The 15,377-nt window shown below is 30.6% G+C and overlaps 1 protein-coding gene across 1 annotated transcript; it reads left to right on the forward strand.

Annotated features, from left to right (window-relative positions):
• The first annotated feature begins 3,902 nt into the window (after window positions 1–3,902).
• On the forward strand, window positions 3,903–15,093 carry LOC134714591 (putative cytochrome P450 CYP13A4). The gene is made up of 13 exons (XM_063575958.1): window positions 3,903–4,034; window positions 5,298–5,394; window positions 7,110–7,162; window positions 7,622–7,718; window positions 8,139–8,264; window positions 8,611–8,699; window positions 9,184–9,335; window positions 9,660–9,787; window positions 10,370–10,492; window positions 11,012–11,158; window positions 11,434–11,525; window positions 11,887–12,030; window positions 13,524–15,093. Exons 1-13 carry the CDS (start codon window positions 3,979–3,981, stop codon window positions 13,768–13,770), a joined length of 1,551 nt encoding a protein of 516 aa, XP_063432028.1. The 5' UTR covers window positions 3,903–3,978; the 3' UTR covers window positions 13,771–15,093.
• Window positions 15,094–15,377: the final 284 nt, after the last annotated feature.

Below are 15,377 nucleotides of genomic sequence, written 5' to 3' on the forward strand. Positions count from 1 at the left end.
ATTACCTTAGCCGTATTTGGCACAACTTTCAAGTTGGAATTTTGAATCCTCAATGCTCTTCAACTTTGTACTTGTTTGGGTTTATAAATAGTTTTGATTTGAGCGTCACTGATGAGTCCTATGTAGACGAAACGCGCGTCTGGCGTACTATATTATAATCCTGGTACCTTTGATAACTATCTATATATGGCCGAGTGGTCCAGCTAAGCAGAGTATATTACAATCATAAAATCGTCAACAGTGAGATTGCGAGTTCCAACACCGTCGTTTGTGGCAGGTACTTTTGTCAGCGAACTTAGAAAGCTAGCATTCCCAGTGATGGTTGTTCTCTCCGCCTTCCTCCACCGTTGCAAACTGGCCGCCGCGGTATAGCCCAGAGTCACGGCCGAAAGTGGCGTTATACACTAACAATCAATCGATCAATCAAACGTATATCCGCTATTAAATGCTCTTGTGAATTGTGGGTGTCACAAAGTGAAAAAAATCTATAAATAAAAGACGGAATAAAAAGGAAATGAAAACAGGAAGTAAGAATTCACGATGGAGATGAACGGTCGATATCGGATTTATTTAACCATTAACAATTCCACGTCTAGCTATTCTAAAATAGAACAAACCAATAAGTCAATTGATTAATGTTATTAGAAAGAGTAAGTAAATGCCTTCATCAAACATCAATATTTGCTTAAGCCAGATGATCATTCCTCAGAGTGAAATGGTCTACAATAATAACAATAAAAAAAACATATATACGTCCGCCTACTACATTTCTTTATGCAATAAAGTTGTTATATTTTGTGATAAAGACAATGTCAGTGATTTCATTTTTACATAATTTAGTATTTCAGTCTTATTTAAAATTAAAGTAAGAATTGATCTCGAGACATCTATTAATTATATTGTAATATAGGCAGTTTTTGGAATATTTAAAGTCAACTTTATAGGTAGATATGAGAAGAGATGCATTATGTACTCTATACTAAATTATAACATTTTCTATGCTTTTCAAATATTTTTTTTTGTAAGTTAGGATAATTTCAATTAGAAAGCAATCGACCAAAACTGTTATACAAAAGACATCTTCAGGCTGTAAAATGCCTATTCAAGATGACACGGTCTCAATGGCCAAAGTTTAAATTAATTTAACAAAGACTGCGAAAGATCTACCATGATCACTAATTTCTCAAATATAAAAAAAAAATCATTAAAAATAACAAGCTCTGATAATTATAGATTATCGTTGATCATCTCAACGAGATTGATTTTCTCGCTTGAGCATGTACAGGGAAAGTGAGAAAAACAATCGAGTTGAGATGACCAATGATAATCTGTTTATCGCTATTTTACCTAAGACGACGTTGTCAATTTCATTAGCAACGCCACGTGGCCTCCTTAGTTTCTAGCGATATTTTTTCCATCTCAAGCGAGAAGCATGATATGAAAATTATCACACAAAAATCAAAGGAAAATGCACAAAATATCGATAAACGTCTTTATTTAGAAAATGCAAACAGCTCTTCACGTATGCTCCGTTTACTAAAACAAATGATGTCCACTTGTGTACATTATGCGTGGTGATGTTTTTTCCAGTATAAAATTAAAATGATCTTTAATTGTGTTTAATCTGCGCCAAATTGTAGTTGAACTCCCCCTTTTATTTATTCAGCCTAGTTTGTATATGCATTGGTGTATATGCAGCTAACACAATACCTAAAAAAATAACAAATTTATCTTTGACATCCAGTACTGTACCAAGTTTGTTCCCGATACCGATTTAATTGCATACCCCGAATACCCACTCAGCATGAGTTTTAAAAATCAATGAAAATGTCAATACTTACCATTTCATTGTTGCATATTTCCAAGTACTGCATTCTCAGTTGGCTTTGAATCATGTAATATCTATTTGATCAAATTAAACGTAGGACACAAATGTTTTAATCTTGTAAATGAATGATAAATTGACAAATCTCTATTGGGCTACAAGTATCATACGATGGACCGCAATTAATCATGGTACCGCTGTTATTAATGGTCGATATATTTGGACACATTTTTTCTTCGTAGTACCCGAGTACTGAGACTTTGTTTCTGTATTTGTCGGTCATTTGAAATAAGTGAAGGGTAGGTATTTGGTGAGTACAAAGGTCCCCAAAGGCCCCTAATTTTATCCATATAAATTTACGTGATAAACAAAGAAAGACGAGTTGTCCTAAAAGAACTTTTAAACATCATATATAGAAAATTAATTATTGACGCCATTTCAATAATCGAAAATGACCTCTGAATTTGTCTTCCCACCGAATGAATTATATTGGATTTGTAAAAAAACGCTAGAAACATGTCGGAACAAAAGTTTTAAGCACTATACTTGATGCACAATAACTGAACAAACTGATAATTTAAACTTTTTTTAATCACGCTGTAAAAGTAAGGTATGTTTGATAGTATTTGGTAGACATTATACTTTTAAAATTGTTATTTGGATGGAGAATTGTCTCATTGGCACTCACACCATATCTTCCTATATCTATTATAAAACAAAATGCGCAATCTAGTTCAAACAAGATGTTTCAATCAGAACAGTTCTATAATACTAGTCCAATAAGCATTATACCCAATTTGCCAAGCACTAATAGCTATTTTCGACGTTATTTGTTTTGTTATGTTTTATATATTCCAAATTTTCATTAGCATATTGTTCTATGCAAAGATTAAATATTTTGCAAAGACTTTCTTTTTCGCATTATACCTAATTGATAAAAAGATAATTACACACTTAATCTACACAAAAAAAACCCTGGTAACCCAATAGACAAACACGGTGGTATGAAGGTAAATCCTTCCCCATCAAACCTCATCATTTTTAACAGTAAGGAGAAATACGTATTCGTTCGATCTTCAACTAGGAGCAACAGACACCATATCGTAAAGTAAGCTTTTCAAGAATTCAAAATGACAAAGCGTAAAGATTTCAAACGAGGATAGCAGAATAAACAGCAACGACGACTACTGCGTAATAGCAGATTCCATACTTTGGTCAGGCATTTAAAGTGTGTGGAATGTAAAACATGTTTACGAGAACTTAACCCTCACCTTTACCTGTGGTAGTGATTTTAACAAAAATGCTCATTTATTTGTATTACGTGTTTTTTTTTTAAATTAACAGAAAGTAAATATATTTCTTTGTTGCACTTAACGGCCCTTTTATTTCTTGCTTCAAATATTTCAATACCTTTTTTTTTAACAAATATTATGTGAAAGATAAGCAATCAAATTAAGACATACTTCGTATTCCTTTCATTTTTGCTATACGTAAAAATGAAAGACAGCATCCAATCTTCTAAAGATTAAACAGTCGTAATGCATTTATGTAACTCTTTTCTCTAAGCTTACTTAATTTTAGGGGTTAATTGAGTGGAAATGAGGTTTTTGTTCATGAAAAAGTAAATCATCAGTGAAGACGCTGATAAAATCAGATCTTAAATCCACCGTTTTTTAAAGTGTATATTTTAATGATCAGTTGCCATTAAAATCTCATTTATAACTGAAATATGACATTCGCTTTACCACCCATTAATAAACTGTATACAAACCAACTGATTTTTCATTTAGCGTATTATCTTTAACTCAAGCCTACTTAGAAGTTACAAGCCACATGCTTCCGAGAGTATATTGATTTTTTCTTGTATTGAATGAATTGTAAAATACCATTGATAAAAACATAAATTAACACTCGTAATAAAACCTGAACCGCGATTGATCAATTTTATTATACCCCTACACACGACACTTCTAAGATCCTCCCCTTAAATCGTACTTACCAATACTGATTGGTTAGTAAGTATATATTAAGAGGTACTAAAAGCAAATATATTCTATCGTCATATCATTTAACGGGTATTCATTGAAAAATTTAAAATATACATTTACTTATTGAAAGGATTATTTTTTTGCTATTATTCAGAGAACAATAAAATGCTAACAGAATTACTACTTGCAATTGTGATTATTTCCTTCGTTATATTTTACAGGTAAGTGTAGATTTCATTTTTATATTATTATATTTATTACAAACCACGTGTGTCTAGCGGTATTTTAACCGTAATTTATTTTAATATAAAACCGTGAAGAATCTTTCAAATCCGCTTAATTTGAAACATATACATTAACTTACTATTTTCCGTATACGCAGATTGAATTAATTTTCTCATATCGTCTAAAAGTTTATTTATTTACATTTGTTCCGCAAGCATCATTTAAATGCACATGTATTGGGAAAAAGCTATAGATAAATAGACAGGTAACGTCTGCATGTGCAATTATGAAGCTACTAAACTCAATTAACCAATAATTCTGCTTAAGAGGTAATTTGTTTGCTCATTTTTCGAATATGCAATACCATATTTTATTTTGGCCTTGGAATGCTTAAAAATGAGAATTTACACTTAATTGGTGTTGATGATTTCATGATTGCGATATCATAACTTAACTATTATTAACAAAGTGAGATTATTGGTTGAGTGTTGATCACATGTAAGGGAAACATTTGTTTGTCTTGCAACATACCACATACTGCACCTTCTTAAGCGTAGTTGCAATGGTCTTCAGTATAAAGAACTTGTGAAATTCTCACTATAAACAAACAAATTACAGGAGAAAGTTGTAAATGACAATGACACGAACAACGTATTCTGCATTAGAAGGCACAGCTAGTATTTTCATAAATATTATCAAACCATTCTAATATTTATTATCAACTTAGTGTAAAAATAATTGTATTTTAGATTTTTATTATAAGTTGTATGTCAATGAAGTTGTGTTAGTAAAACACTCTTAAAATGCACTCTTACTAAACAACTTAACAATCTTTAACCGCTACTACTATTTCCTTCTTGTAAGACCATATATACATTTTCCGCTGACGCATGAATTATGTACTATTCGTGTAGTTTCAAATTGTTGTTACTCCTACAAACAGTTAATTGTACTAATAACTATTTGTTAAGTATTATAAACTATAAAACAGATTACAGTGCCTTCGTATAATGTTTCTGTAAAAATCTTCATCCAAATTCATACTAGATCTGTCACCAGAAGTTCGGGAATCTTTCTCGGTTATAAGCGACCTTGAGCAATTCTGGCAATTTGTCTATACATACGTTTTAGTTTTTATACTGGAAAAAAGTATACATTTAACAAGAATGGTTTGGTTTCGAATACAAGGGTGTTACAAGTGTCTTAGTGCACCAATATTTGTTGGTCTGTTTTAATATTTCCCACTGTTTAATTTTCAGACAGAGACGTCAGCAAATGACCATTTTCAAGGAACTGGGTCTACCAGGCCCAGAGCCTAACTTTTTGTTTGGAAATCTGTTATACTTTCTGTGGCGGGTAAGTTTTATATAATGCTTTATTCGGCTACACGTGGTAGTATTGTTATAACGGATGTTTATTATACATCTATACATGATGTTGAGTTCAAATCGCTCTAGGTGAAATATGTATTCATATTTATCAAGGACTTTTAAGTAGATTATGAAATTATTTACTATATTACGATATTATATTTATCTATATATCAAATAACATGCATCTGTTAACGTAAAATGTATTGTAAGATTTAAACCATTTAAAAACACCTTTTAGACCAATCAGACTACATAGATTTATCTGCTTGATAACACAGCTGCTGTTTCTAGACAAACACGCACAACATAGTGAAAAACATGAATGAAAAAATTACTAAATGCTGATAGGACCAAAATACGGAAGCACTTACTGAATACATACCGCTTAGGTCAAACTAGACCATTTGGTAATACACAGTAAATTCAAATTAATAGGATATCCTGAACAAATAGGTATTCTCATTAACCAAGCCCTTGATATATTTGAGGATTTAAATTTGTCTTGTTGCTTTATTGGTCCTTAACGAGTCACATTTTAACGTTTAATTTCTATATTTATTACAAAAATTAAAGAAATTTAAGGGCATAGTATTGTAGGGCGTAAATCACTTAGTTATAACATGATATATACGGAAACTTGAAATGAAAATTTAAATTTTGGTACTGTGTTACATTCTATATTGATGAGTAACTTTCTGTCGATTTTGCTTAAAATAGGGAATTTATCGTTAACTTATTGTACAAGAATAAAGGCTGCCAGCGGGTTATATTTTATTTGTGCATATTGAAAAGTCCTTAAATGGCTGTAAAATCTGTGATGTCTTTGAGGTTTTAACGCTTTAAATGTATATTTTTGTTACATTATGACCTAATAGGAATAGATCTAAAGAAAAGGAGACAAAATTAGATACAAAATCTGCCGGGGATTTTCATTTGTGATTAAGGTCTAGTCATTGATAACGGAAATTATATGAGAAAGCACCGAGAGTTAAATATTTAAATGGGAACATTTAGATATATTTATAAACCATGTATGATACATTTAGATTTTAAATTATAGGCAAAAGGACTAAACTCTTGATTTTTATTCCTGTTTTCAAACTTTGCTTATAAGACAAATATATTAGAGTTTATGTTGTTAAATATTAAAACTCATGCTTCCATTAAGCTAAAGCAAGCGAATATTTACTACCAAGTTAATACCTCGACTTTCGAAGGAAAGCAAACCAGAACACTTACAAGATACAATGTATTGTTAAACCATTTTAGGACCTCCAATGCGTAAACAATTTGTAGGTTCACTAGAAGATTATGTTTGTTAGTACAGTACCTTTTCCCATGGTCTTAATTTTAACTACTGACTTTTGGTGGTCCTTAACCTTATTCGAGGTCTCGATATGAACTAGTGCATAGTGACACTGTGCTTCGTTCAACAACAAAATATCGCTTTTAATGAAAAACATCAAACTTTATATCATTTAATTTAACATATTTCTTTTTGTTATGATGAAGAGATATCAAACAAACCACAAATATTTATTCACAATTTAAAATATCTGTCTGCAAATTCTGAGATATCATCAATATACGCTATTGATAAAATAGTTTACATGTTTATCAATTAATTGAGATGTATTACAGTGATAAATATGCTTTAAATAAATCAATTGAACATTGTCTTATTATTTATTTTTTCAGCCATTATACATTTCATTCCAAAACTGGTGTAAAATTTACGGAAAAACATATGGGTAAGTGTTTTTTTTTTTATTTATGTGATTTGGAAACATATTTTTTATTTGTGTAATTTTGAAACAGATGAGAGAGAAATATTTAATTTAGAATAATTCAAATATATTTAAATGAAATACATCAAACAAACTAACACAAGAAAAAAAAGTAAAAAAAAGCCCTTGGTAAATAAAATCGGAAAGCTATATTAAAAGAAATCTGGATTGTGCAGTGCTACAAAAAAACTCATTAAGAACTTTTTTTAATCAAGCGGTATCAGAAAACCGATAACGAAACACTACGCTTGATCATTCCAACCGCTGCTGTAGTTTCCGTAACAACATCATCTTGTGTAATTATAAAGTTTTCAAATTAAGATGATACAAATCGTATATATACACATTGCAATATCAATGATTTTAAGTAAATTTGTGTTGTCGTCTGCTTAATCTACATTAATATTTCTTTGCTCCTTACAGATACTTTGAAGGACCAACACCAGTCATCGTATCTAGTGATATGGACTTTTTACAGGAAGTGTTCGTAAAGCAGTTTAAAAATTTTCATGCAAGAAAGGTAAGAAAAATTGGTTTGTATTCAACGCAAATTAAAAATACTGACCAATTCAGTAGTTGTTCAAAAGACAGCATCACATCAACGTCTGATTGTAAAATTGAAATTGAAATATTTATAGTAGAAAGCAGATACAAGGACATGAACAATCACTTTTACTGGAATTAACAACGAGAAAGTGTTTGTCGTTGTTGAAATGCTTCTATGTTGGCGTTGTGTGTTATACAATAGAATTTAAAGAAGACACACAATCTACTGTATTTTAGAATGATACATATAATTATTATAAAGTTACATACAAAGTATTTGTCAAACGATAACTCATGAACAGACATTTGCGTATTTGAATTTTATACAAAACCAAAAAAAAGTTAGAATAGGCATCCTTGTGCAAGTCATATACATCGTGAATTTCTGTTTTAGGTATACCCAGTTCAAGTTGATCCTGATCAAGATGAAAATGTTCACATGTTTTTTGCTCGTGGAGAAAGATGGCGTCGTCTTCGGTCTATTGTAAATCCAGCATTCAGTACATCAAAAATGAAGGACGTAAGTGGCTTTGAAATTTATCTGGAAACAGGGACATCTGAGGTCGGACCTACATCAAACAGCAAAATAATCTATAAAAATCTTTTAAGAACTAATTACCCATAAGATCACTAATTTGACTTTCAAATTAAAAAAAAAATACCATTTTTAAAGAAAGGTATGATAAACAGCTTTCACTTTGAACAGCATATCTGACAATCACCAGATTCTGTTTTATACTCATCATAAGTAGAACAACTTTTATTTATAAGTCATTAGTCAAAGCTTTCGTAAAACAGTCATTTAAAACTCATTAATTTACTCCCAATTTATAAATGGATGACACATATTTAAATTATCATTTTAGATGATGCCTACAATTAACAAAAGAGTGAATGAATTAATGGATATTGTGGAAGAGAAACGAATGGAAAACCAACACTTTGATATGTACGAGTAAGTATTTCATCTTGTGCAGTCTAGCCGTGTAATCTTACTAATGTAGTCTGAAGGTCGTACATAATCCGAAACAGTGGTAAGGTATCTTTTGCTACGCTACGTCAAAAACTTTTAAATTCAACTTAACCGCGGTTTTGGAGTTAAAATACCGTCTGCTCTTCAAAAGCTCACGAACAATTCTTATCCAATGATTTTGTTTTATTATTGATTTGCTCTCCATAATAATTTTTCTCTACATGTTTGCATAGAATAAGTATTGGAATTAGTTTACATATCGTGTTCAACATCTTATTATATGTCGGTCAAACACTTTTTTGAGTAAGTTTATTTGTACTGAGAACTTGTTATATTAACGGATCAACACATAAAAAATACGAGCCAGGAAATCAATGAAAATAGTATCTTACCTAATTCTATAGGTTTGGAAGCTTACCTACAAAAAATATCAGTTTCCCATTCACAATTGTATTGTTATTTGCAGATTATTTCAACGATTAACATTAGATACCATTGCTGATTGTGGGTTTGGTCTGAAATCAGAATCATTAACAAGCAAAGACGATGTGTGTTTACAAAATTGTCGAAATGTAATCAAAGATACAACGAAAAGACCTATATTGTTCATGTTGGGATGTAAGTATTTCAATTTTTAAAGACTTTATTTTAAGAGTAAATGTTTACTGGATGCACACCATCCATTTCATCATATCTGTTGGCACTGTTGCTACATTTTCAAGATTGTGCATGTAATAGTGGCTTCTGAGCATTAAGTTAGCAATATTTGTTGAATTAATCACTCAATACTATAGTCAAATGTGGTTAAAATATATGTTTCATTAAATATGTCGGAATTATATTCGTTGAAATGTTTGAGAAATTTTTCATTTTGTACTGATCAAGACTATGAATGTTAATTTAACTTTTATAATTATATATATCAACATTGATCTTTTTCAGTCGTATTTCCAACCTTTCACTCATTATGGATTTCAATTTACAATATCCTCCGATACATCTCCTTTAATCCAGTATTTTGGTTGGAGGACAATATGGCACGAATTGTCAAAGAAAGGAAATCGAAAAAGGTATTTATTGTTTTTTGCTTAAAATATCTTTTTAAAACAAACCTTTTACTGATTTCATAGACATTTAAGAGATAATTTGTGAATCAATTTAAAAAAGTCAACACGCCCTTTGTTTAACTGCAAATTTCAAGGACACGAATAAAAGGAATCTCAGCTTCCAACTGCCGCTTTTAAAACGTTTTCAATAAGTGTTTTGTAAAACTACGTCAGCCTAATACAATCCAATTGATTTTAATTCGTTTTAGAATTATAAAAAGCAGATTAATTTGATGTTTAAATTATCTAAGTTTAGAGACTACGTGTTGTAGGTGTTTCCGGTAACACAAATTGAAAACGAATGCACGATAATGTTGTGTCTTTCTCAATTAAATCGTGAAAATTTTCCACTAAGAGATCAATTTTGTAATTAATTAATAAAATCTTGTATGTAACTGTTTAGCTAAGAGAATCAATTGGCAACACGTGGTATAGATGACACTAGTATTATCGAATTGATTGTCAGACGTAGGAGTTATTATTTGTCTTCATTGACGAGAGTTTGAAATAACAAGCATTTTATAAAGAATCAATATTTATTCACAGGCATCCAGGGTAGATTTATTACAACTTATGGTGACGTCAGAATTTGACCCAACAGCAAAAACCAGCGAAGATGACGCCGACAGCATCGACAGTGTCGTCAAAAAGAGGTTCCTCACAAATGACGTAAGTTCCGGTAATTCAAGGTCACACCAAAAGACCTTCACAATATTTTGTAATGGAAACGAAATGTCTAGTTGAGTGATTAATCAATCAATTAAGTTGGAGTCTTCGTTAATTGATTAACACTTGTCTTAAATTATTGGCGAATTCAATCACATGAAATGCAATGAAGAACTTCTTCAATTGTAATAAAAGCGTAAAGGTAAAACATAAAAGAATCCTTCAAATAAAAGTTTAATTAGTTTCATTTATTTAATTATTGAACAAATTTATCGGGAAAAAACACTTCCAGACAGAATTTGACGTGAACATAAACTTTGAGACTCTCTAGCCTTGCAAGTAATACCATTAATTTAAAAGAAATATGATGCAAAACCAATAAAATATTATAACTGTCTTATGAAATCAAACATGAACATTTTTGTCTCTCTTTTCAAATATAATGGACTGACTGACATTTTACGGATAAATCACTGTTTCAAAAATTCAAAGTGCTATAATTTTGAACTATTTTAATTTCAGGAACTTACTGCAATGTGTTTATTATTTTTATTGGCTGGATACGAAACTACCAGTACAACATTGGCATATATTATGTACGAAATGGCGGTGAACCCGGAAGTTCAAAAGAAGTTGCAGGAGGAAATTGATGAAAATTTTCCAGACGAAGTAAGTATTAATTGAATTTTTGTTAATCATTTTCAATGAAATTTTTTTACGTAATTCGGTCAACCTTATTTTAACATTAGTTGATAAGTCGTTTTATAAGATGGTACATAATATTCCATTTGTGAGTTTTCCATACTGGACAACTTAATTTTTTTCTTGTACGTTTGAGTAGACTTAGAGTTTCGTCTTTGTTTTATTCAACGTGAAATTGAGTTTGTGTTTTCTCATGCTGTGCATCCTAGCTTGTATACTTTATATTTCTATTCGGTTTTCAGACAGAGCAACCAGATTTCCATGCGCTTACAAAAATGGAATACCTAGAAATGGTTTGGTGCGAAACCCTGAGAAAATTTCCTTTGGCAAGCACGTAAGTTATCATATTAACATTTGTTGCTTTTTTTTTTTAATATAAAAAAACAAATATATACACTAGTATCAAATCAATGTACATAGTCTTTTGTGGATAGTTGTCTTATTGGCAATCATACCACATCTTCTTTTTTTATATAGCACATTATTCAAGTATAACAATAACACTAAACGCTTTCTAAATAAAGCGAAATAATACTGGCATTAGTAAAATAAATAACTATGTACTTCTTTGAGACGAGTAAGAAAATAGAAAAAAAAGGAATATTAAGTTTTTAACATTATTTGCAATTTAATATGATACCAGCATACAGAGTTTGTCAAATGAAAGTTACTTAAAATTTGATTTTTATTTACAGGGTTGTAGCTAGACAATGTATGGAACCATCAAAAGTACAAGGAATAGATATCCCGTCTGGAATGATTGTTCAAGCTAATGTCTGGGACATCCATTACGACCCAAAAATATGGGGAGACAATCCCGAACAGTTCAAACCAGAAAGGTAACTACATTTAGACGTTTGAACCCTCTGAACATTTGCAAGATATGTAAAAAGAATAACTGGCCTTCTGCTCTTCAACTTCGTACTTGCTTTGACCTTTAAATTGATTTGACTTTAGCGTTTATTACGTATGCATCTTGGGAAGACGAACTATTGCGCACCAAATTATAAAGCCTTGTTATTGTGATCAGTTCTTTGTTTAGCTTTTTTTTTTTTTTTTTTTTTTTTTTTTTTTTTTATAACAAACTGATAATTTCTACGCTTAACTTGGGGTATTACAGATTAGAGCAAAAGAAAAATCGTTAAAGAGTAGTTTATAATATATCGAATACAGAATTTTAGATTTAAAAATGTCTGTGTTCATGTACTTACTAACCTAATAACCGAATTTTTCCAAACAGAAAAATAAACGCCAAAATTTGTTATTAAATGCAGATTAACATATTTTTTAATTTGATTTAAAAAAAAATTGAAAATATTATTAAAATCATTTAAAAACTGCATATTTAATAAGTTTAAATCTTTTGTATAAATTTACAATGATAATCAATAATCCAAATAAAAACATAAAAATAGATAGAGACTCCGTAGTATTTAAGCCTCCCACGAAGAAGACAATAGATTATTGTATTTGGTTTCACTATAATTTACAATAGTCATATTGGAGGTTTAACAATGACCCTAACTTACGGGGAGAATATAACATTGCAGGGGATCTTAACGCTTATCTGTGTGTTCTGAGCCATTAGTTGACCTTTGCTTTACTAAGTTAAATAAATAAAAATGCCATTTGAAGGTTGTTCTATTGTTTTTATTGAACTGCTGGGGATTGCGTATAGTTTCTTACTTGGTACATAGGCGACAATCATAAAATATTCATTCAATGTTTACAATTTGTTTAAACGAAACAAAGCAGTGAATAAATGTGTTAGTTTTACAGAAAAGCCTTGTCAAATAGATACTTATTTATGTCTTTAGTGAATACACATTACTGTTTAAGGAAGATAGTGATAAAGAACAAAAGGCTCCGGTTGTTATAGAATATAAAGTCGCAAAGAAATTGTTTAAGTAAGATAATGAATTTGGTTTGAAAAAATGTAATAAATACATTGTTTTAATATGAAGCACTTCTTTCGTTGAAACTGCCCTAATACCAATCGGTAACACAGTAATGTGTCATCGGAAAAATAGTGTACATCTTCTAACTAGGCAGATTAATGCGAGGAAGGGGGGTATGTGAGTCAACCACACTTTATTTACCAAGAAACAAGACAGTGATATTGATTATACCTAATTCTAAAAGTACGAAAATAGTATCTTTACAGATATAACGCACTTTAAACGTTGTTCGTCTTGTGAAAGGAAATACAAAAAAAATCGCGTTTTGTTTTATTGCTTTTACTACGTTTTCATGTAGTTCAAGTGTTTGTAAACGGGTCAGTGTTTTTTTATTGAAACACGAAATTTATACAACAATCTAATTTTTATTACAGATTTACACCAGAGGCACGAAAAAATAGACATCCGATGGCTTGGTTACCGTTTGGAGGTGGTCCCAGGACATGTGTTGGTCTAAGACTGGCACAATTGGAAGGCAAAATGGCAATAGTCAAGTTATTTAAAAAGTACAGTTTTTATCCGTCCAAAAAGCTTGACATTCCAATGGTTTGTCAGGAAGGGGCAACAATTATGCCAAAGAATGGTGTTCAAGTAAATGTTAAACTACGAGAACATCGATAGGTAGGAGCCGATACTGAAGAATCTTGTTATGACTTTTCTCAAACTGCTCCCACGCAGCTACAAGGTGACATAATCCTTCCACAAGACTCAACGGATATTCCATCTAAATAGACATATGCTTCAGGCCACGAACGGAGTCTCGGGTGATAGTACAGACATTTAATACCGCATTTGTGTTCAGTTAGAGTATGATGGACGAAATCTTTCAAAATGTACATATATTTTACATGTGTAAATATGTGTATGTATGATTACATGTGTATTTATTTTAATGTGTAATGAACGCTTTTGTACATATAAAAAGGTTAAATGTGCGTATGTCAAGTGGTTGTGAACGTGTGTACAGTGTGTGAAGTACAAATACAGTTAAAAAGATCGAAAGATGTTGGTAAAAGTGATGTATATATGTGAATTAAGCTCAACTATTTATTTTTTCCAAGCGCTGCAAAAGGTTGTGATATATAAGTATTTATTTTTACATTTATTCTACAAACTCTTTTTCATGTTAGATTTTTCATTGTGGTTTTAAGTGATATTTTTATTTATTATGTTCATTTGTTTAATTTTAGGTAGCATTATTGCCAGAGAGTTGTGACTTTTGTTGTTTTATTGTGATACATTTGTGACAATTGATATTTGTCTTCTGACAAAGACTATTTGCTTTGAAATGTGCGCCCTTTAATATGAAAAGTATCTGCATCCCTAACGTAGTGTTTGAAACAAGTGTTACCCTTTTAGTCAAAGAAATATGTGCAGTGCAATTGCGTTTAACCAATATTATACTATGACTAGAAAATCTGCACACGTTTAACAAATGTTTGAAGGGACATATACATTTCCGTGGAAAATCCCCATGTCCAATTAATATTAACCAATTGAACATTATGTACTTAATTCAAGCATTCAGAACATTTGCTTTAAATTATTTGAATTATTAAGTACCTTATTCTGTCAATCACCAAAGAAAAAACCCGGTCCATGACGTGGCATGTTATATATTTATTTCCTTTATTTATTTATTATTTTGTTATTAGCTATATTTGTTAAAATTTTATTTTATATTTTAAAAAGAATCTGCATTTAAAATAACCAGATGAAAATGCGATAAGTATTCTTTTTTGTGTAGCGATTTACACAAAATTGATGATATTATTTCTTGCAAACGATTTTGCATTAAAATGTGTTTTAAAAGTGCATTTGTTATTGCCAGAAAGTGCTGTTATTTACTTGTATTGCCAAATATATCATGTATGATATTACAAGTTGTTAAACTAGTCTTGTAATTGTTATTTTGATTTATTGTTTGTAAAAACATATCGAAAATATTGCAAAATAAAATGTTGTTATTTTGAATATAGTTTTGCACTTGTTTTTTGGAATGCAGAACAAAGAGGTACACCCATTTTATATTATTTATATAAATAGAAGATGTGGTAAGAGTGCCAATGAGACAACTATGTATACCAAGTCACAATTTATAGAAAGCAAACCGTTACTATGTTAAAGTACAGACTTCAACATGGAGCCTTGGCTCACACCTTACATTAAGCTATGAAAGGCTCTAAAATGACAATACATATAGCTATTGTAAAACAAGAAACGCTTAT

Source organism: Mytilus trossulus, chromosome 4 (assembly GCF_036588685.1).
Source record: "Mytilus trossulus isolate FHL-02 chromosome 4, PNRI_Mtr1.1.1.hap1, whole genome shotgun sequence".
Taxonomy (NCBI): Eukaryota; Metazoa; Mollusca; class Bivalvia; order Mytilida; family Mytilidae; genus Mytilus; species Mytilus trossulus.